Below are 22056 nucleotides of genomic sequence, written 5' to 3' on the forward strand. Positions count from 1 at the left end.
GGCAGGGGGGAAGAGGGGAGTAAGGAGGAGGGACTTTGGGCAGATCAGAGAATTAAAAAAAGAAAAAAATGTGGGTCCTGCACCCACATATGCCCTGGCATCCAGGACCCTTTCAGTTAGCGCTAATATTCTGTGCTGGCGCTCAGACATGGTCCGGCACTGAATATTTGAGGCTAATCTAGCCAGCAATGGTATGCATTTAGAAAAACGCCAGTTGTCTGTCCAAATTAGATTGTAAGCTCTTCTGAGCAGGGACCGTCTATTGAATGTATAGCCTTTCAGCACTTCAGAAATGATAAAGAGTAATTGTGGTAGAATTGTATGTGTGCTTATTAAGGTGTTTTATTTGCACTGCGCTGATGCATCATCTCTGTGTTCAATGTTGTTTCATGGTAATATTTCACATTATCATATTTCTGATCTGTAGCTGCTATTAAATGTATATTCTGCTACTGTTTCATGTCACTCCTATTACCAAGTTTCTATAAGTCATTTCCATGTTTGCCTCGCTGATTGCATTCGTGCTTATATTTGGTCATAAAAACAGCCTTCCTGGGTCAGACCAACGGTCCATCCAGTGACCAATCCAGGTCCCTAGTTCCTGGCAAAACCCCCAAGAGCAGCAAGTTTGCATTAAACCAATGGTCTCAAACTTGCGGCCCGAGGGCCACATGCGGCCCGCCAGGTACTATTTTGAGGCCCTCGGTATGTTTATCATAATCACAAAAGTAAAATAAAACAGTTTCTTGATCATATTTCTCTTTAGCTATAAATTACAATATTAGTATTAAGACTTAGCCAAAAGGAAAGATTTATAAACTATAAAGAGTTTTACCTCATGCAAAATTGTCATTTCTTTAATAAGACATGAACTATTTTTTCTGAGGCCCTCCAAGTACCTACAGATCCCAAATGTGGCCCTGCAAAGGGTTTGAGTTTGAGACCACTGCATTAAATTGTACCTTCTGTGCATGTCCTTGGGTGAATCTCTTCCTAAAGACAGTTAATAAATCCCAATAAATAGGCAGAAATGGAAGACAATCAAATGAAGCCCAGGTCTGATTGTGCCGTTACGACTGCTGGGTATTAGCAGAAACAAGTGATTTTGTGCGTATCTGAGAGGGTTTTATTTCTCAGGATGTTAGAGAGCAGATTCTATCTTTAAACTGGGAAAAGCGCATTCTGAGTGCTGAGCTGTGGTCTGCGGGTGCTATAAAGCAGCTGACGACACACAGGTGCTTCCTTCAGAGGTTACACAGTAAATGTAACAAAACATAATCTTTACCTGTGTCCATTTAGTGCCGCATGGTGTAAAGCTGTGTAGCCTGATGAGTCTGTGCAGTTGATGCTTGGACCTCGCCAGATACTGCCAAAATAAAAGGGGGGGGGGAGGTTGCTTATAAATATATATAATCTTAACACAGAAAAGACTGTTACCCCTCTCCTAAAGTCACTTCATTGGCTTCCCATCCGTTTCCGAATACATTTCAAACTCCTCTTACTGACTTACAAAGGCACTCACTCGGCTGCCCCTCACTCTCTCTCTCTTCACTTATCCTCCCCCCCTATCTGTGCCCTTCTCTTCCTCCGCCAACTCCAGGCTCTGAACCGTCTACCTTGCTGCGCTGTATGCTTGGAGGCTCCATCTCTGTCAGTGTTCAAGGCCCAGTTAAAAGCCCACCTCTTTGGGACTGCCTTCAACATCTCACCCCTCTCACCTTGGGTTCTGCATCTTTAACCCTATATGTCTTGTCTGTCTGTCCTAGTTAGATTGTAAGCTCTTCTGAGCAGGGACCGTCCATTAAATGTCAAAATGTACAGTGCTGTGTATGCCTTTCAGTGCTATAGAAGTGATAAATAGTAGTGCAAGGGAAGTATCACTTCGAGATGCCTGGGAGCTCAATATACAGAGCTTGGAGACAGAGCAGAACTGTAGGATTTGTGAGGGCACCAGACTAAGTCCAGTCTGACAATTAGGCTGGCTGGGTTGGTCATTTGCATCTACCTTATTTCTGTAATCCTGAGCAGTTATTTTTACTTTGCTTTTAAAATATACAGTTCAAAGAATACAGTTTGATTAGGAAATTCAATAATGGAAGATAAAGAAAAAATAACAGTACATTTATTAACAACGTTAAACATTGAGGGAGAGAGACCTATAGAAATTCTGTAGAAAGCCGGAAGTGTGTAAAAGTTGATAACAAAGGAGAGACAGCTCCTCCTTCAATCTAAACAGGGTCAAAGTAATTAAATACCCCTTTTCCTTTAAGAAGAAAAAGCCATTGCCCCAGGTACGTTAGTCAGACTGTGAGTCCACCAGGTCAGATACTTGAGTTCCTTAACTGCTTAGGCTATAAGCAGTGTATAAATACCAAAATAAATAAATAACCCCCTTCAGTGGCACCATCTTGGTGGGGGTGCCAGCACCTCTCTGCCCCCCATGCCATGCTAGTGCCCTCCCCTCCCCTCTTTAAATCTTTGCCAGCATGAGCAACCTCTACGGCCTTCTGCTTGCGCCAGCCTGGCTCCCCTTTGAAATCACTTCCAAGTTGCGAGGCCAGGAAGTGACATCAGAGGGAAAGCCAATGCCAGTGCAACTTGTCCAAAACACGGTGGCCAAACTGATATTTGGTAAGAATAAATATGATCACGTTACTCCTTTGTTGAAAGCCTTGCCCTGGAGAATCCAATTCAAATGTGCCAGCATAATATTTAAAATTCTATATGGGATTTTTTTCCCCATTGAGCGCTCTTTCGTTTAATTCTCAACAGCCTCTGTACTCCAGGGGAATTCATAAATATAAACTAGCCTTCCCTCAAATCCTTTGCAATGTAGAGTTTTATACCTGGAGTCCAGCTTGCCTGGGACAGCAGGAATAGCATAAGGAGTCTCCAGGCATCATGAAAAAGTCTGAGACAAAAGCTTGTGAAGAGGAAGCTTAAGTGATTCTGCAGGAGGTTGAGGAAGATGCATGACTTCGAGATACTCCTTAGAGTATTTAGAACCAGCATCCAATTGAAGGTCCAGGTCTACAGCCATCTGACGAAGAAAAGAAGAGAAAGATAGCTGATCCACTAATGCCTTGAATCGAGAGGGACTTGAGGATGTCGAGGCAACCCTTGGTCGAAGATGAAGCTTCGGCAGGAAAATAGGCATCAAAAGAATAAGGAGACTTGGACGAAGCAATAGAAACCGCTGAGTCCTCGAGGTCTGGAAGCAGAAACCTCGATCGAGGAGTCGGTGGTCTAGTAGAGCTGGAAGGTGTAGATCGAGGCTTAGATGAAGAAGGACGCTCCTTGGAAGAAGAGCTATGCCTGGAGGTATGCCTCGAGGAAGGTGTCAATTGACGATGAGAGTGGTGCTTGGAAGCAGATCTCGAGGACCGAGGAGACTTCGCCCCGGAGATGGAAACAAACGTTGCTACCAGGGAATGGATAGGACTAGAAGCTGTAGATCAAAGCTCAAGAGGCTTGGTGGAGGAATCTCAAAGCACTCCCACAGACTCTGCTCCTTGTATGGAGTGTGAGGATTTCTGTCGATGCACATGCAAAGAATCTGCTCCTTGCTTCGAGTGCATAGATGCCAGACCAGACACTCGCAGAGACTCTGCTCCCTGCATAGAGTATGAAGTTTCAGCTGAAGGCATAGGAAGAGGCTCGACCTCACAGGAGTCTGCAAAATGCCCAGGCTGGATTAGAGTAGCTAGCTTCAGTCCCATATTAGTGAGGAACTGAATGAATTGCTTCTCTAACATGGTCTGGAAAGAAGCCGTCAAGGATGGATCCGCGTCTGAAACCGGACCACCTGCTTTGGCTGAAGGTTCTAAAGTGGCAGTGGATATGTGCTTCGACTTGGAAATCTTAGCCACCTTGATTACCACCGCTGGAACTTTCTGCTGAGCTATCTGACCTGAGGATGCAAGGGAAGATACAGCAGGTGTAGTGGAGGAAAGAGCAGCTGCAAACGAGGAAGATCTGATGAGGCTTGAGGTCGGAGCCATGGAGGTAGGAGGACCCTCAGTCGAAGGTGGAACCAAGGCCGCTTTCGAAGTCGAGTCATTGAAGAATCCATCCCGAAAAGCTTCTCCACTAAAATCCGACGACGTTTAAGGGCTCGAGGTTGAAGAGTAGCACAGCGCTCGCACGACTTCGGTTGATGGTCCGGCCCAAGGCACCAACGGTGTGGGTCCATGAGGGAAATCGCATGCTGGCACTGGCTACACTTCTTGAAGCCCATTGCTGGCCGGGACATAGAAGGAAATATAGCCGCCGCAAAGTCGAAGCCCATGGGCTGAGGCCGAGCGGCCTGCCCTGGCAGTCGAACGGAAGAAATAATTTTTTTTTAAAAACTAGAAAATCCTATATAATAAAACCCTAAGCGCGCATGCGCATTTAGGGTTTCATGTTCCCTGCCGCCGTGTTTTCTGATCCGTGGCCGGATTCTATTTTAGAACCCGGCGGCAAAGAACACTCTGGCCACTCCCCTCCTCCCACCCTGACTCACCGCCAGAGAAACCGCTGCCGCCGCTGATTCGGAACGGAGGCACAGGCACCCCTGCCAGCATCTATTTCTCCCCCTCCTCCCTCTCGCCTGCTCAACCGCTCGCAGCATTTAACTGAAAAACGCTGCGCTATGCTGCCACTGGCCTCGCCGTCTTCTCTCCATGTGGCCCGCCCTCTGACAACTTCCTGTTTCCGCTAGGGCGGGCCGCAGTGGAGAGAAGACACCGAGGCCAGCAACAGCGTGGCGCAGCGCTTTTCTTCGAGGCAAGTAGATTTCTGTGGGGCGTATGCACAGGGAGAGCAGGAAAGGGGTGCTGCTGGACGTGGGAGAGAAAAGGAAGGGAACAGGGGGAGCAGGAAAGGGGTGGGTGCACAGGGAGGGGGGGAAATGCTGCTGCTGCACAGGGAAAGGGAGGAATGCTGCTGCACAGGGAATGGGTGAATGCTGTTGTTGCTACACAGGGAAGGGGGAATGCTGCTACTGCACAGGGAAGTGGGGGGAGGGGGGATAGGGAAAGGGAAAGGGAGCAATCTTGGTTTGTTTTGGGGGGGAGACAGAAGGGGGACATGGAGAGAGACAGAAAGATAGGCAGGCAGCGCATGAGAATGAAAGACAGACACAAAGAAAGACATCAGACAGGAAGACAGAAAGAAAGAAAGACAGATAGACAAAGGGGGCCAGGAAAAGAGACAGACAGAAAGACAGACAGTGGGAGGGAGACAGACAAAGAAAGGAAGAAAGAGACAGGGGCAGGGAGAGACACAGAAAGAAAGAAAGACAGATAGACATATTTCTAGCACCCGTTAATGTAACGGGCTTAAACACTAGTAAAAGAATATAGCGATTCGTGAAGAAAATAAACACAAACCGTGGTGAGAGAAGGCACGAAGTAAGAAAGTTAAATGCAGAGAGTCAAAGACGGACTTCTCGGCTCTGCAGAAAATTGAAAACTGAGGAGACGCACCCTGCACTGGGTGGGAAGGCACTCGTGCATGCGCGGTGCGGCTTACTCAAAACTTCTAGTTTCTACAAGCAAGTCTGCTTACGAGGCTGTCCGCATCTGGGCTCCGTTGGTGACGTCACCCATATGTGAGAATAGGCTGCCGACTTGTCCTGGAATAATACAAAGTTATTCAGAGTAGTGAAGACACAAAAGGATTGCGAAGACCTGCAACGTGACACAAACGCACTCGAGAAATGGGCCACGACATGGCAAATGAAGTTTAACGTGGATAAGTGTAAGGTGATGCATGTCAGTTACAAAAATCTTATTCATGAATACAGGATGTCTGGTACGGTACTCAGAGAGACCCCCCAGGAAAGAGACTTGGGAGTATTGGTCGACAAGTTGAGGAAGCCATCCGCGCAATGTGTGGAGGCGGCGAAAATGGCAAACAGAATGTTGGGAATGATTAAGAAGGGGATTATGAACAGATCAGAGAAGGTTATCATGCCACTGTACTGGGCCAATGTACACCCCCACCTGGAATATTGTGTCCAGCACTGGTCGCCATATATGAAAAAGTACACAGTACTACTCAAAAGGGTCCAGAGAAAAGCGACTAAAATGGATAAGGGGCTGGAGGAGTTGCCTTACAGCGAGAGATTAGAGAAACTGGGCCTGTTCTCCCTTAAAAAGAGGAGACTGAGAGGGGACATGATCGAAAGATTCAAGATAGACTTAGTAGATAAAGACAGGCTGTTCACCCTCTCCAAGGTAGAGAGAACGAGAGGGCACTCTCTAAAGTTGAAAGGGGATAGATTCCGTACAAACGTAAGGAAGTTCTTCACTCAGAGAGTGAAATCTGGAACAGTCTTTCGGAGGCTGTTATAGTGGAAACACCCTCCAAGGATTCAAGACAAAGTTACACAAGTTCCTGCTGAACCAGAATGTACGAAGGTAAGGCTAGTCTCAGTTAGGGCTCTGGTCTTTGACCTAAGGGCCACCGCGGGAGCCACTGGTCTGACCCAGCAGCGGCAATTCTTATGTTCTTATGTACCCTCACTGAAACACCCTCTTTTACAAAGCCCCAAAGCCCTTTAAAAACTATGGGCTTTGGGGCACTTACCGCAGCTTTATAGAAAAGGGGGGGAGGGTTAAATAAATAAAAATATTGATTATTTTGAAAAGAAACAAAGCACTTATAAAGAAAAAATGCAATTGAAAAGAAGCCTCTTCTAGAAGTAACAGCTTGTCACATAGACAAACTTCCTCCTAAATTGCATCTGGAAAAAGTGAGATTTTCCCTCCTAAGAAGGTGCTATTTATACTGTACATCTCTAACACAATCTTAAAATTGCTTCTTTGTCTTGCAGAAAAACAAAGGACATCAGTAAAGTACTTCTTCCCGAGATTTCTAAAGAAACAATTCTAAACTAGCTGAACTTCCATCTCCACGTTAGCTGATGGAAAATCAAGGTCCGAAAATGATGAAATGAGTCTCTAGGAGCAGCTAATCTGTCTCAAATTGAAATTTTGATTATAGTTTTCTAGATTTTCAATTTTTCTCGACAAGGAAGAGAATGGCACATTTCCCTGTAACAAAACTAGCTGCAAAGCATGCCGGCATATTTCACAAGACCCCCCCGCCCCCCCATCATCCACATGGGAGAAACATTCAACATAAGGGGATGCTTCACATGCCCGCCTTCAATGCAAAAGTTGTCGAGAAGTTTAGCCTTTTAGCATAATTAAACAGTTAAAATACACAAAGAAATGAGAACAATTAGCCCAACACATTTCCAAATGGTATATTTCACGTTACAGAGCAAAGATCTTTCTAACAGTTACTTTCATTATTACATATCACTGAGTAAAAGGCTTCTTTAACAGTGGAGTTTGCCGAAGGATGCTATATTGAAGAAACAAGCCAGATGCTAAAGACTAGGATTAATTTACACAGATATACTACTAAAAATTGCAATGCCAACCAGGATATCACCTCCATCAGAAAAGCAGAGCATAGCATCAAAGATGTTATGGTGAGACTATTAAAAGGAGATTCTAAGACAATCCAGGAATGCAAGACCTTTGAAACCCACCAGACAGGACTTAACAAAAGACATTGACTTTCTCTCACATTACAAAACATCATTTTTATTGCTCTGATTCCTTCATATCACCCTTCTTTATCTCCCCTCCCCTCCCTCTTTCATATCACCCTTCTTTATCTCCCCTCCCCTCCCTTTTTCATATCACCCTTCTTTATCTCCCTTCCCCTCCCTCTTTGATGTTTTACTCTTATATACTGATAGCTGTCTTCATTTGCTTTTCTCTGATCTGAACAAGAAAGATTACCTTTGAAAACTAATCTAACCAAGCTCTAGTTAATCCAGTAAAAAGGTATCACTTGGATTCTTTTTGTTTTGCTTTATTTCTACATATTATCTCAACAACAAAAAATGTTTCTCTTGCGTATATTGATTTGAACTAGATTGTTTCAGTCACAGTCCTCTAAGTACTATCAACCTTCGTGGTTTACTGTTTAAAAGTTGAATCCAGCTTTAGTAGAGGAGTACAATGAAAGAAAATGGCTGATGGAAGCTCTCTAGCGCAGTCTACAAGGCTCTAACATCACTACTGATGGCTTTACTAGTGGTTACAGGAAGGGTAGAGAAGTAGGACTACCCCTGTCTCGGGTACTATCTGCCATTATAGGTGTTTCTTTAGGTTCTCGTGTCAGCTCAGTTTGGACTCCCCAAAGCAGCATCTGTGATTGCCCAGACAGTGAAGACATAATCATCGCATCTGTGCTTGACTAGAATGCCTGCACAGCATGGCAGAAGCCAATCTGGGTTCCTCCAAAGGTTTGGCTATATATTCAAGGAGCATTCTTGGAGATGGGAGGAGCGAGAGGTCCAGATAGGCTCAATGATACATTGCTATCCATGTCAGGGTTCTTTCTGGCCCAAACAGCAGAAGCAACTAATAAAGAAACATAGAAGATGACGGCAGAAAAGGGCTACAGCCCATCAAGTCTGCCCACTCTGCTTATCCACCCCCTTACTATGCCCTAATGACCCAATTTCCTTATCTTGACCCTCGTAGGGATCCCACATGGGTATCCCATTTATTCTTAAAGTCTGGCACGCTGTCTGCCTCGATCACCTGCACTGGAAGCTTGTTCCAATGATCAACCACTCTCTCTGTGAAGAAATACTTTCTGGTGTCGCCATTAAATTTTCCGCCCCTGAGTTTGAGCGGGTGCCCTCTTGTGGCCGAGGGTCCCTTGAGAAAGAAAATATCATCTTCCACTTTGACATGTCCCGTGAGGTATTTAAATGTTTCGATCATGTCTCCCCTCTCCCTACGTTCCTCAAGAGTGTAGAGCTGCAATTTGTTCAGTCTCTCTTCTTACGAGAGACCCTTGAGCCCCGAGATCATCCTGGTGGCCGTCCGTTGAACCGATTCAATTCTGCGCACATCTTTACTGTAATGTGGCCTCCAGAATTGCACACAGTACTCCAGATGAGGTCTCACCATGGCCCTATACAACGGCATTATGACTTCAGGCTTTCGGCTGACGAAACTTCTATTGATACAACCCAATATCTGCCTTGCCTTAGATGAAGCCTTCTCCACTTGATTGGCAGTTTTCATGTCTGCACTGATGATTACTCCTAAATCTCGTTCTGCTGAAGTCCTAGTTAAAGTTTCTCCGTTCAAGAAGTACGTCCTGCATGGATTTCCGCTTCCGAGGTGCATGACCTTACATTTCTTAGCATTGAAGCCTAGCTGCCAGGTTGAGGACCAACTTTCCAATGTAAGCAGGTCCTGCGCCATATAATTCTGTAAACTGCATTCACTTACTATATTACATAGTTTGGCGTCATCGGCAAATAGTGTTATTTTACCTTGAAGCCCTTGAGTCAGATCCCCTATGAATATGTTGAAAAGGAGTGGACCCAGGACCGAGCCCTGCGGCACTCCACTGGTCACCTCCGATGCTTTAGAGAGGGTACCATTAACCACCACCCTCTAAAGTCTGCCACTCAGCCAATCATTGACCCATGCAGTTAGTGTCTCTCCTAACCCCATCGATTCCATCTTGCTTAGCAGCCTGCGGTGTGGGACACTGTCAAAAGCTTTACTGAAGTCCAGGTACACGACGTCCAAAGACTCTCCCAAGTCCAACTTTCTTGTTACCCAGTCAAAGAAGCTGATGAGATTGGATTGGCAGGACCTACCCTTGGTGAATCCATGCTGACTGGGATCCCGAAGATTCCCTTCATTCAAGATCGTGTCCAATTTGCTTTTAATTAGTGTTTCCATGAGTTTGCACACTATTGATGTGAGACTCACCGGTCTATAATTCGCAGCCTCTGCCCTGCAACCCTTTTTATGCAGAGGAACGACATTAGCTAATTTCCAGTCCAGGGGAACTTTCCCCTTACTTAGGGAGAGATTGAATAGCTCAGCCAACGGTTTCGCCAGGACATCGCTCAATTCTCTGAGCACTCTTGGGTGCAAATTGTCTGGTCCCATGGCTTTGTTCACCTTGAGTCTTGCCAGTTCACTGTAAACTTCACCTGGTGTGAACTCAAAATTCTGAAACGGGTCTTCTGTGCTTTGTGTTGCCTTCAACTGCGGACCGTGTCCTGGTGCCTCACAGGTGAAGACTGAGCAGAAGTATTCATTCAGTAGTTCGGCTTTATCGGAATCTGCTTCCACGTAACTTCCGTCCGGTCTTCTAAGGCGTACTATCCCGCCTATGTTCCTTTTTCTGTCACTAATATACCTGAAGAAGGATTTGTCCCCCTTTTTAATGTTTTTTGCCAGAATTTCTTCCACTCGAAGTTTTGCCTCCCTAACTGCCATTTTGACCGCTGTAGACCTGGTCCTATATTCTACTTTTGCCTCTCTTTTCTCCGTGCACTTGTAGGAGAGAAATGCTTTTTTCTTCTCCTTAATGAGGTGCGAGATCTCCGCGGTGAACCATTGGGGTTTATTGTTTCTTTGTCGTTTATTTACTGATTTTATGAAGCGGCTAGTTGCTTCATGTATGGTTGATTTCAGTGTTAACCACTTAGCTTCTACATCATCGGTCTCCGCTTGGTCCTGCAACGTCTGATGGATGAAATCTCCCATGCGTGCGAAGTCTGTGCCCCGGAAATTGAGTACCTTTGTTTTTGTGCTTGATCTAGGAAAGCCTTTCCTAAGGTTGAACCATACTATGTTGTGGTCACTGGAGGCTAGCGTATCTCCTACTGAGACCTCTGAGACGCTTTTCCCGTTGGTGAGTACCAGGTCGAGGATCGCCTGGGCCCTAGTGGGCTCCGTTACCATTTGTTTGAGACGTGCTCCCTTTATGGAGGTTAAGAGCCTCCTGCTACCGCTGGTTGTCGCTGAAAATGAGTTCCAGTCTGCATCAGGCATATTGAAGTCCCCTAGCAGTACAGCTTCTAGAGAGAAGGCTTCCGGTTCAGGCGCAGGATGTGCGTAGGAGCCTTTTCCCACGGCTTTGTGCACTGCAGCACTCAGGGAGCCGGCCGAAGACGCCGCGTTGATCACACCACGGACCGGCGGTTGAAGAACACTGCATTAGAAGACCAGATGTAGTCCACATATTTGAAAAGCTGGCAGAAAGGCACAAGACAGCCAGCATGGTTAAAAGGTGATGTGAGACAAGATATTAGAGCTAAAAAACCACGTGTGAAAAATGGAAAAAAGAGTCTCGCTATAGAAGACAGGAAGTAGCGTAAGCACTGAAAAGTTAGATACAAAGAACTGATAAGGAAGGCAAAAAAAGAAAGTGAAGAGAAGACGGCTGCAGTAGAAATGTTTTCAGATCTTCCTTCCACCTTTTTTTAATATGTGGACTATATCCCGTGTGGGTTTCGAAATGGCATTTTTAAACAACATCCATGCCTGTTTTAAACTCTTAAAGGGCAATTCTATAAGGCACATCTCAAGTCAGACGCCAATAATGCGTGCGTATTTATAGAATAAAAGCACTTACACAAGTGACTGACACCAATAATTGGCAATTACATGCATAGTTCTATAAATTGCATGCTTAGCGCACAACTGCATAACGGCATTAATATGGGGCGTGGCATAGGTGTGTCACCTAGGGATGTGCTCAACTTATAGGTGCCCTTAGCCACGCCCACTTACTCCTGCCATTCATCTTCCGTAAGAGTCAGGCCAATGCCACCTTATGCCTGAATCTATAATAGCTTATGTGAATCTAGATGCCATCGCACAATCTGCTGGTGCCAATTTACAGAACTTTAAGCTTTTGTTCAACGATTTCCCTCATTTCATTATTGTTTCTCTTTGGAAAAGCTCATGCTATAGATTTCTAGTTATTAACTCAAATTCCATCGCCCCAACATCAGGGCACCAAGTCCTGCAGTCCACTAAGGACTACATGTAAAACAGCTCCCCATATCATCAGTTTCTGAACCAGCTGTGTGTGGCACAGTGGTTAGAGCCACAGTCTCAGCACTCTGAGGTTGTGGGTTCAAATCCCACACTGCTCCTTGTGACCCTGGGCAAGTCACTTAATCCCCCCATTGCCCCAGGTACACCTTCCTTCTATAATTAGAGTTTTCTCTCATCTACCTACTTTTCATAAAGCATTGAAATTTACTAATGATTTTTCTTTTTCAAATAATCAACCATAAAAGATAAAATTTTGACCTAAAAGATATAGCTTCGGTTCTAATCTCTTGTATAATTGACTAATATTTTGTTAACCGAGTCGGGATGAATCGGTATATAAAATCAAAGATTAGATTAGATAAAGTTTGAGCCCCCCCAGGACAGATAGGGAAATATGATAAAGTACCTGAATGTAAAACCACTTAGGATATAAATGGTATCTAAATATGAATTTATTGCATCCAGGAACTTTATCTCCCTAACATGAAATAACCCATTATTATAATACTGCCAGAGTTGCTAGCTTCCCTAATTTCGTCATCTGTCTGGTTGTTCTCTCTCTCTTCACACATGTGAATTTCTCAGCTTAAGCATTCCCTTGATTCGATTCCCACCTCAGCCCCTCCATTGCCCCAGGTACAAAATAAATGCCAGTATATAATATGTAAACCACTTTGATTGCAATCACAAAAAGGCTGTATCTTTTATCTTTATTGGGAGCTACTACCGACTGGGGAGTCAATTCAAAACTGTGTTTGTTGGCCCCCCCCGAGCTGCTTGGCTAGGGGATCATATTTGCATCCCTTTTCCCCCTTAAACATGCTGGACTAGAATGTGCTTCCCTGGCTGGATTGAACCCGTTTGCACTAGGAAGGGCTGTGTTGCACTGATTTAGGTCGGGTTGATCAGAGCCATTTTGATTCCTTAAGATTGACGAGGCAGGAATACAAAATCTCTGTGAAAACAACCCTTCAGGAGGTAAAATAATTAGGACCTGACAGAATGGTTCAGTTATAACAATAACACTTCTGTTCGTTCAGCCCACCTTATCAATTAATGCTCAAGGCAGGTTTTAGCATTATTTCTATTCAAGTGAAGTAAGTCCCCTCCCAAAGAGCTTTGAATGTTAAAAAGCTGCGTGCAGCATTTCATAGTGTTCTCATGCAGACACTGGAAAACCCATTAATCCCAATGCATTAAACTAACGGCATGCAAGTAAGAGCAGCATGAAAAATGAGCCTTAACAGAAAAGAGAGCAGACGGTTGTAGTAATCTGCCCATTTCCCTATGCTGAGCATTTCTGTCAGAGTGTGAGTGGAGACAGGTTCACATGCTGACTGAAAGGGAATGGGATGTCATATACTGCCTTTTTGTGGAGGGCCAGGGGGCTCTGAAATCTCAGATCCCTGGACCTCCAAATCCCCCCTCCCTCCCCTATATCCTGCAAGCATTCCCTGGTGGCCCAATAGGCCCTGGACCCTCTACTCCCAAAGGCCTACAAAACTAATGCAGGTACCACTTCTCTCTCTGTCACTTTGAACAAATTCCCTTCTCAGCTACTGAGGACACATTTTTGCTCAGCTGATTGTAATCACGGGTAAATAAAAGGTGCAGCTAAGAGACCTGTTGCTCTTTCCCCACAGGATGGTCAGTTGGGTACAATCAAGCTTGTTGCATTTTTCAGGCCCGATTTGGAGCAGTTACAGAGCAGCCTTTCCTGAAGAAAGTATAATGTCTCACTAACTCAAGAGGAGTATGTTTGACCCTATCTGTTGAAGACAATCTCTATCCCAATAGGCTCTCTGTGGGGGTAATGGAGGGAGCTGTGGAAATGGTGGACAGATGGTCCTCAACTCAGAAATGGCTAGAGGAGACAGCGGTAATTGCCTCCAGAGAACTTGTATATTGAGGGCCAAAAGCCCTGGGTTGGAGCATTGAGTAATCCCAAAGAGGTGCTGGGTCAGTAGCTGCTCAGGGGAGGAAAATGTCACTGGTGGGCTGCGAAATTTATGACTCTGCTAGGTTCTTGTGACTTGGTTTGCCCACAACTGGAAATGGGATGCTAGCTTTAGCCTGTCTCCTGCGACAACAGTAGCGCAATGTTTATATTCTTTCAACTGATGCTGGAACTGTGGTTTCAGCTCATAGCAAGATGTTTCAAGACAAACCCTTGGATGCACTATAGACTACTCTACCCAAGCTGGCATTTTCTTACTGTCCTGGGACCTTTAGTTAGTCTACAAGAGTGAGTTCCTGATGTAGAGTAGCAATTGGGAGTGTTTGAGAGCAGGCTAGGAGCTTTGGAATTATAATATTCTGAGATTAATAAATAAAATGAAATATAAACTTCTTCCTCAGGTCAGGACAGTATCTTGACAATAAGAAGTGTGAAACAGTAATAGCTATAGATCTGAGAATTCAGCATAAACCAAAGATACGATAAACTAATCTAAAACTTAATTTTATAGACCGGGTCTTCAACCAAAAGGTGCTCGACTCAGTTTATAGTAATGTAAGTATACTACATAAATAGAAAAGAATAAAATCTAGAATGGTTTAGTTTCCAAAGTGTTTAGTAAACAAGAAAGTTTTCAGAGCTTTCCGAAATAAAATGAAGGGGCCTAGACTTCTAAGTGAAGTGGTAACTCATTCCAGAGCTCAGTTAGTTTGAAAATGAAAGAGTGGCTGAATCTCTTGAAAGTTCTAGATATACTATAAAGATACTATCAGGATGTTCTTACAGTGCTTTCAGAGGCTAAACCTCTAGTTACCAAGGCTGTTGGTGCTGGACGTTACTGGTGGGAGCCTAGATATGTCCTACCTTGCGTAAGGGCACCACTGGAGCCAGCTTTTCCAAATGGTTGGGGTTGTTAAAGCCAACAGAAATTATCCCTCCCCAGACACAGTCAAGGAATTTGCTTATATTGAAGGTACTCAAGCACCCACAAAGCTGGTTCCTATGAAGGGCACGGGTATGGTTTTGGTTTCTCATGCTCTAGAACTCAAGGTCTGGTCACTGAAGCTTTTTTTATTTTAAGCTGTGGCTTTTCTAGGATCTAATATACAGTATCTGCATTTCCTGATGGCCTGCTAGGAATGCCACAAATTTTTCCTTTGTTGCAAGCAAAGAGTAGTTTGCCAAATGGGTCTTTTTGTCTTTGAGATTCAGGCATCACCTTGGTGTTCCAGGCCAAATGGGTCTTTTTGTCTTGGAGATTCAGGCATCAACTTGGTGTCCCAGGCCAAATGGGTCTTTTTGTCTTGGAAATTCAGGCATCACCTTGGTGTTCCAGGCCAAATGGGTCTTCTTGTCTTGGAAATTCAGGCATTATCTTGGTGTCCCAGGCCAAATGGGTCTTTTTATCTTGGAGATTCAGGCATCACCTTGGTGTCCCAGGCCAAATGGGTCTTTTTGTCTTGGAGATTCAGGCATCACCTTGGTGTCCCAGGCCAAATGGGTCTTTTTGTCTTGGAGATTCAGGCATCACCTTAGTGTCCTAGGCCAAATGGGTCTTTTTGTCTTGAAGATTCAGACATCACCTTGGTGTCCCAGGCCAAATGAATCTTTTTGTCTTGGAGATTCAGGCATCAATCTGCTCCATGCTTCAGTTCATTAGACATCACTCATATACACCTTTTAACACCCTCGGTGATTGTATGTGATGATCTTAAGGTGGCCAAACAGGTTGAAAAGGTGATGGCGAAAGCTAGAAGGATGCTAGGTTGCATAGGGAGAGGTTTGGTCAGTAGGAAAAAGGTGGTATTGATGCCTTTGTATAAGACTCTGGTGAGAGCTCATTTAGAATATTGTGTTCAATTCTGGAGGCCGCACCTTCAAGATGATCTAAAAAGGATGGAGTCAGTCCAGAGGAAGGCTATTAAAAAGGTATGTGGTCTTCATCATAAGAACTATGGGGACAGACTTAAAGATCTCAATCTGTATACTTTGGAGGAAAGGCGGAAGAGGGGAGATATGATAGAGACATTTAAATACCTACGTGATATAAACGCGCATGAGTCGAGTCTCTTTCAATTGAAAGGAAGCTCTAGGATGTGAGAGCATAGGATGAAGTTAAGAGGTGACAGGCTCCGGAGTAATCTAAGGAAATACTTTTTAACAGAAAGGTGGTAGATGCGTGAAACAGTCTCCCGGAAGAGGTGGTGGAAACAGAGACTGTGTCTGAATTCAAGAGGGCCTCTTAGAGGGATCTCTTAGAGAGAAGAAGCGATAATGGTCACTGTGGCTGCTTTCATGTTTCTATTGATTTATAGAACTGCTGCTCCATTTTTATTGATGTTATTTACCCAATGCAGTATATCAAAAATAAAATAAACTTGGATGACTTTCTACAGATATATTTTGGGATAACATTTTTCCAATTAAAGAAACAAAGTTAAAAGATAATACACTAACATCTCAATGCTTATCAGATATTTGCCCAATATTCCTCCTTAAAATGTATTGTATCATTTCTTGATAGGCTGGTTAAATGATTCACTAGAAAAGGGAGCTTTCTCTATAGAGTTATGAAAAATAATTCTGACCCCCAATTCCGAAGGATCAAAACGGAGATATGAGTAAGTGATGTTAAGGATTTTACAATTGTACCTTTGATTCCATTACATGTCAAATTGCTGGAAAGTGTTGCAGCCAATCAACTCACAGATTATCTAAAAAACTAGATTATTACATTTCACACAATCAGGTTTCAGACAACATTTCAGTACTGAAACCCTATTGGAAGCCCTGATTTCTGAGATCAGGAAGTGTTTGAGTATTGGTCAACTCAACCCAGCTAGCGCGTTTGATTTAGTGGCTCACAAGGCTTTTATTGTTGGTTCTAAACTTTCTTGGGATTGGTGGTAAAGTATATTCTCAGTTGGAAGGATTTTTGATGAGCAGATCTTACAGTGTAAAAATGAAAGGAGGAATTTCCGAAGAATGGAGCTTCATGGTCTCACCACTTTCTCTAAAACCTTTTAATGTACTGAATATTTCTTAGATGAAAAAGGGCTTATATACTTCTCCTATACAGATGATGTTACAATCTGTCTCTCTTTTTTTAAGAATGAAAATGAGATTAACAATTTGGTATGTGATGTTATAAGTCTAGTTGATGATTGGGCAAGACAGTATGAAACTGAAAATAGACAAGGATAAAAGCAAATTAAGTCCACCTAGAATCACTAGTGATGATATACAAGTGTTATTGCATAAAACCCCACTGAAACTGGAATCGGAATTGAGAATTTTGGGGATTATATTTGATAGGCATCTGACATGGGAAACAAAGGCAAGAGCTTTAACTATGAGAATGTTTGTGACTCTGAGAAAATTAAGACAAATTCGTCATTGCTTTGACAGAGAACACTTCTGGTTATTGGTTCAATCACTTGTATTGTCTCAAGTAGATTACTGTAATGCTCACCCCCAACCCTGCTCCACCATCTCTTCCCCCTGTTTCCCCTCCTCTTTGCTTCAGGTTTTCAATTTTCCCTCAGCTACCCCTGAATCCAGCATTACTCCATTCCCCCCTCCCCACTCAGGTCCAGCATATCTCCTTTCCTTTCCCCTCCCTCCCCTCAGCCTTCTGGATCTTGTGTCACTCCATCTCCTCCCTGCAGAGAGCACTGAATTTTGTCTCTCTCTGACCAGTAGGGCCTTTCCTCTCCACATCCCACCCACAGGAAATAGCATCAGAGAAGCAGGGTATAGCAGAGGAAAGGCTCACTGGCCAGAGACAGGTTTCAATACTCTCTCTGTCACATGTGGATGAGCAGGGGGAGGAAAGCTGAAGTGATGCCAAACCAAGGCTGGGGGGCATAGGGAGGGAAGGTACAACTTCAGGCAGCCCCTATCATTGGGCGGTCCTGGGCATTTTGTCATGTTCACTCAATGGTAACTATGCCCCTCAGTACCACTCAGTAGAAAGCTCTATACTAACCCTTTCTGCCCAGATAAATCACTTTGAATATCATCCCCTAAGTTATATTTGTAATTTTTAAAATGATTGTTTGACTTTTCCCTAAAGCTTGGCTGGGTTTTTTTTTGCTATACACTATGATCCATTTTTAGGAGAAGGTAGACTAGAAATACTTATCACAAAATAAGATATTCTCTGGTCTCAAAAAAGATATAGCAAAATTAGATAAGGCACAGAGAATGGCAGCAAATATGATAAAAGGGATGGGATGACTTCCCTATGAGGAGAGGCTAAGGTGGCTAGGGCTCTTCAGGTTGGAGAAGAGACGGCTCAGAGGTAATAGGATAGAAGTCTAAAAAATAATGAGTGGAATAGAAAGGGTAAATGTGAATCACTTACTTTTTCCAAAAATACTAGGACTAGGGGACATGCAATGAAGCTACTAAGTAGTAGATTTAAAACAAACTGGAAAAAGGGATAGAGGGGTATAGATAGAGGGCTACTGCACAGGTCCTGGACCTGTTGGGCCGCCGTGTGAGCGGACTGCTGGGCACGATGGACCTCGGGTCTGACCCAGTGGAGGCATTGCTTATGTTCTTATGGAGAAAATATTTCTTTACTCAGCGTGTAATTAAATTCTGGAATTAATTGCCGGAGAATGTGGTGAAATCAGTTAGCTTAGCAAGATTTAAAAAAGGTTTGGCTAATTTCCTAAAAGAGAAGTCCAAAGGCCATTATTGAGATGGCTTAGGGAAATCCACTGCTTATTCCTAGGATAAGCAGCATAAAATCTGTTTTTCTCCTTGGAATCTTGCCAGGTATGTTGGAAACTGGATACTGGGATTGATGGACCTTTACTCTGCCCCAGTATGGCAACTGTTATGTTCTTATTAGACAGTGAGGTGATCACTTTAGTCAGGTGGATTTCTTCAATCGGTTCAGTGGATTTGGAAAGTGCTTATGTCACATGTCTGGGATAAATAAGCCAGGTATTTTCCAACTATTTATGTGGGAGAAAAGGCTTCAGAAGTTTCCATGGAAAGTTCTAGAACAAAGGAGGCTCCAGGGAAGGTACAAGGAGTCCCAACATCGCTACCATTTACTCAAGAGGATTGAAGAATGATACTGTGGGGATCGCTTTCCTAGTTTTCACTCTCTTTACATTCTTTATTAGGTTTTGAAAAGAATTTTCCAAATAACATTTTTAAACAAGTTTACCAGTTCAGCAATAAACAGAAAAGTAAAAGCAAAAGTTGAGCATAAAGTGAACAGCAAATTCAGCTCATGTAAATAGGAGTAATTACAAGAAAAACAAAGCAAAAAAAAAAAATATCAAAAGGAAATTTCTGGATAGGATTCAATCACCCATAATGATAACCAAAATCAGGATCCTGCTATCAACCACCCCTAATCCCTAACCTCAGTAGATGAAGCCTCATCCTTCCTCCATTCTTTCACATTGAAAGAGCACCTATGTACAAGACATAATGTCCCTGCAATGGATGCATTAGTCAACACCCTCACCACTTTCAAAACAATGCTAGAAAACTGGACCTTAACCCATTGCCTCAAACTAAATAAGAACAAAACCAAATTCCTTTGGCTAGGACCCTCGACTGACCCACGCTACACGCCAAGGATCACAGTAGATGACAGACTTTCCATTAGAACTGCAATCCCGGATCTTAGGTGTAGAAATTGATAAATACCTATCCATGAAAAGCTCCGTACAATCAATAATAAAACAATTTTTCCTTGAGATAAGAAAGCTAAGATCCATCAAAAAATACTTCAAATAGAGGCTTTCTGAATTTTAGTGCAATCCCTAATTCTATCTGGACTAGACTACTCTAAAACATTGTTATCATGTCTACAACTAGTTCAAAATGCAGAAGTAAGACTCGTATACGGACTATGGAAATCAGAACACCTACAGCCCTACTATATGAAACTACACTGGCTGCCCATAACCGCAAGGATCAAGTTTAAATTAAGCATCACTGCCTTTAAGATCTTGACAGGGAATGCCCCCGACTATCTAACAGAGTTGACCAGAGTGCCTTCAACAGATATTCCACCAGACATCTTTTCCACTTCAAATTCCCAGTTTGTAACGCTATAAAGTCTACCAGGCAAATTTCCTGATCCATCCTAGATCAATTAGCAAAATGCTGGAACCAACTACCACTTACATTTCAATCTCAGGTTCAGAAAACTTCTAAAAGCATTTCTGTACCAAGACAGGGAGCCAACCCTGAAGTAAAAGCCCATTTCTAAACTGTCTAATGCAACTCCTGGGACATAACGATGAGCCAACGATGACCTACTTGTTCTTGTAACTATGACTTAACTGTACTGATCTACCTGTACAAGCAACTCTATTGAATGTCTGTGTCAATCTGTCCATTGTAACTTGCTGGGTAACTGACCCAAACTCTTGTAATGTAATCCAACCGTAAACTGAATAGGTGAAGGTAGAATAGAAAGCCTGATTAACAAAACTTAACATCCCTTTGTTTCATCTTAATTTTGATGTTTAATGTGCATTGCCTTGTTCATTTTCCAAGGAAAGGCAATTCACTAACTTTTTTAATAAACCTTAAGCCATTCTCTCTTCAATTGGAAAGAAAATAACAGAGCAAGGGAAACGAAAAAAAAAAGTGAAGCTGGTGTCAGAGAGGCAGCCAAAGCCAAAAAATACCCAGCTAGGTAGGCAATCCAGCTGTTTTCTTCAACTATGCCCTTCCCAAACATCAGGTTGTCATGGTCAGTGGAAGGGCAAATCTTTTACCAAGTAGTTCAATCCTGGACTTCTGGCAGGGCCCAACTTCAGCTTGGGGGATCCCTCCTGGTCCCCACTAGCACTGAGGAGAGGCTAAAGCTTGGTCTAGGGGCCCCTGCAAAGCCTTAAGCCCGGGCCTCTCCCACTGCCCCCTCAGCCACCCCAGCTGCTGCCCTCACCTGAGCCCCCCCAGGGATGGATGCCGCGCCTTACCTCAGGAAGCTGGCCAAGGGGGTGCTGCTGCTGCCGCCCCCTCGCCTCCCAGAGAACAGCTTCTCCACCTGGGTGGCGTTGCCGGTGCGGGCAGCCTCCAGCAGCTCGTGCTCCTTGCCCATCTCCCGCGGCCAGCCCCGGAGAGCAGCTGCTCTGCTCACAATCCGCTGCAAAAGACGCTCTTCCCGGCAGCACAGGCATCCCCGGGCCGTGGGCGCGTGCGCGGCGCGAGCCCAGGCAAACGCTCCCCCTCGCGCCCACAAACGGCCACTGAAAGCGCGGGCTCCGCTTCGCTGAGGAGAACGCAAGAGGCTCTTTGAGGCCGAAAGGGAGCTTCCAAAGTCCGAAGCCCAAACGGCAGAGGAGGACCAGAGCTAGCCACCTTCTTTGGAGGATGATAGAGACGTTTAAATACCTAGAGGACAGAGGGTAGAATCGAAGGAAATACGGTTTTACAGATGGTGTCTGAATTCATGAAATCGTGGGACAGATATAAGAAATGCCGCAGCTGGGTCAGGCCAGTGGTCCATCGTGCCCAGCAGTCCGCTCATGCGGCGGCCCCTAGGTCAAAGACCAGTGCCCTGAGACTAGCCTTACGTGCGTACGGTCCGATTCAGCAGGAACTTGTCCAACTTTGTCTTGAATCCTTGGAGGGTGTTTTCTCCTATAACAGCCTCCAGAAGAGTGTTCCAGTTTTCTACCACTCTCTGGGTGAAGAACTTCCTTACGTTTGTACGGAATCTATCCCCTTTTAACTTTAGAGAGTGCCCTCTCGTTCTCTCTACCTTGGAGAGGGTGAACAGTCTGTCTTTATCTACTTTGTCTTGAATCTTTGGAGGGTGTTTCCCCCTATAACAGCCTCCGGAAGAGCGTTCCAGTTTTCCACACTCTCTGGGTGAAGAAGAACTTCCTTACATTTGTACGGAATCTATCCCCTTTCAACTTTAGAGGGTGCCCTCTCGTTTTCCCTACCTTGGAGAGGGTGAACAACCTGTCTTTATCTACTTTGTCTTGAATCCCTGGAGGGTGTTTTCCCCTATAACAGCCTCCGGAAGAGCGTTCCAGTTTTCCACACTCTCTGGGTGAAGAAGAACTTCCTTACGTTTGTACGGAATCTATCCCCTTTTAACTTTAGAGAGTGTCCTCTCGTTCTCCTTACCTCCGAGAGGGTGAAGAACCTGTCCTTATCTACTAAGTCTATTCTTAGGAAAAGGCGGAGATAGGAGATGATACCATTTGGCATTTA

At 44.2% G+C, this 22056-nt stretch overlaps 1 protein-coding gene across 1 annotated transcript in view; it reads right to left on the reverse strand.

The window, feature by feature from the left end:
* The window catches only part of ANKS1B (ankyrin repeat and sterile alpha motif domain containing 1B), a 178056-nt gene extending 157117 nt beyond the window's left edge, over window positions 1-20939 (reverse strand). Inside the window, exons 1-2 of the mRNA XM_033951762.1 lie at window positions 20811-20939; window positions 1286-1366 (exon numbers count right to left, since the gene is read on the reverse strand). Of these exons, the coding sequence (XP_033807653.1) occupies window positions 1286-1366; window positions 20811-20932 (203 nt within the window). The 5' untranslated portion in view covers window positions 20933-20939. The remainder of the gene's footprint in view (window positions 1-1285; window positions 1367-20810) is intronic.
* Window positions 20940-22056: the final 1117 nt, after the last annotated feature.

The sequence above is a fragment of the Geotrypetes seraphini genome, chromosome 7 (genome assembly GCF_902459505.1).
Source record: "Geotrypetes seraphini chromosome 7, aGeoSer1.1, whole genome shotgun sequence".
Classification (NCBI taxonomy): domain Eukaryota; kingdom Metazoa; phylum Chordata; class Amphibia; order Gymnophiona; family Dermophiidae; genus Geotrypetes; species Geotrypetes seraphini.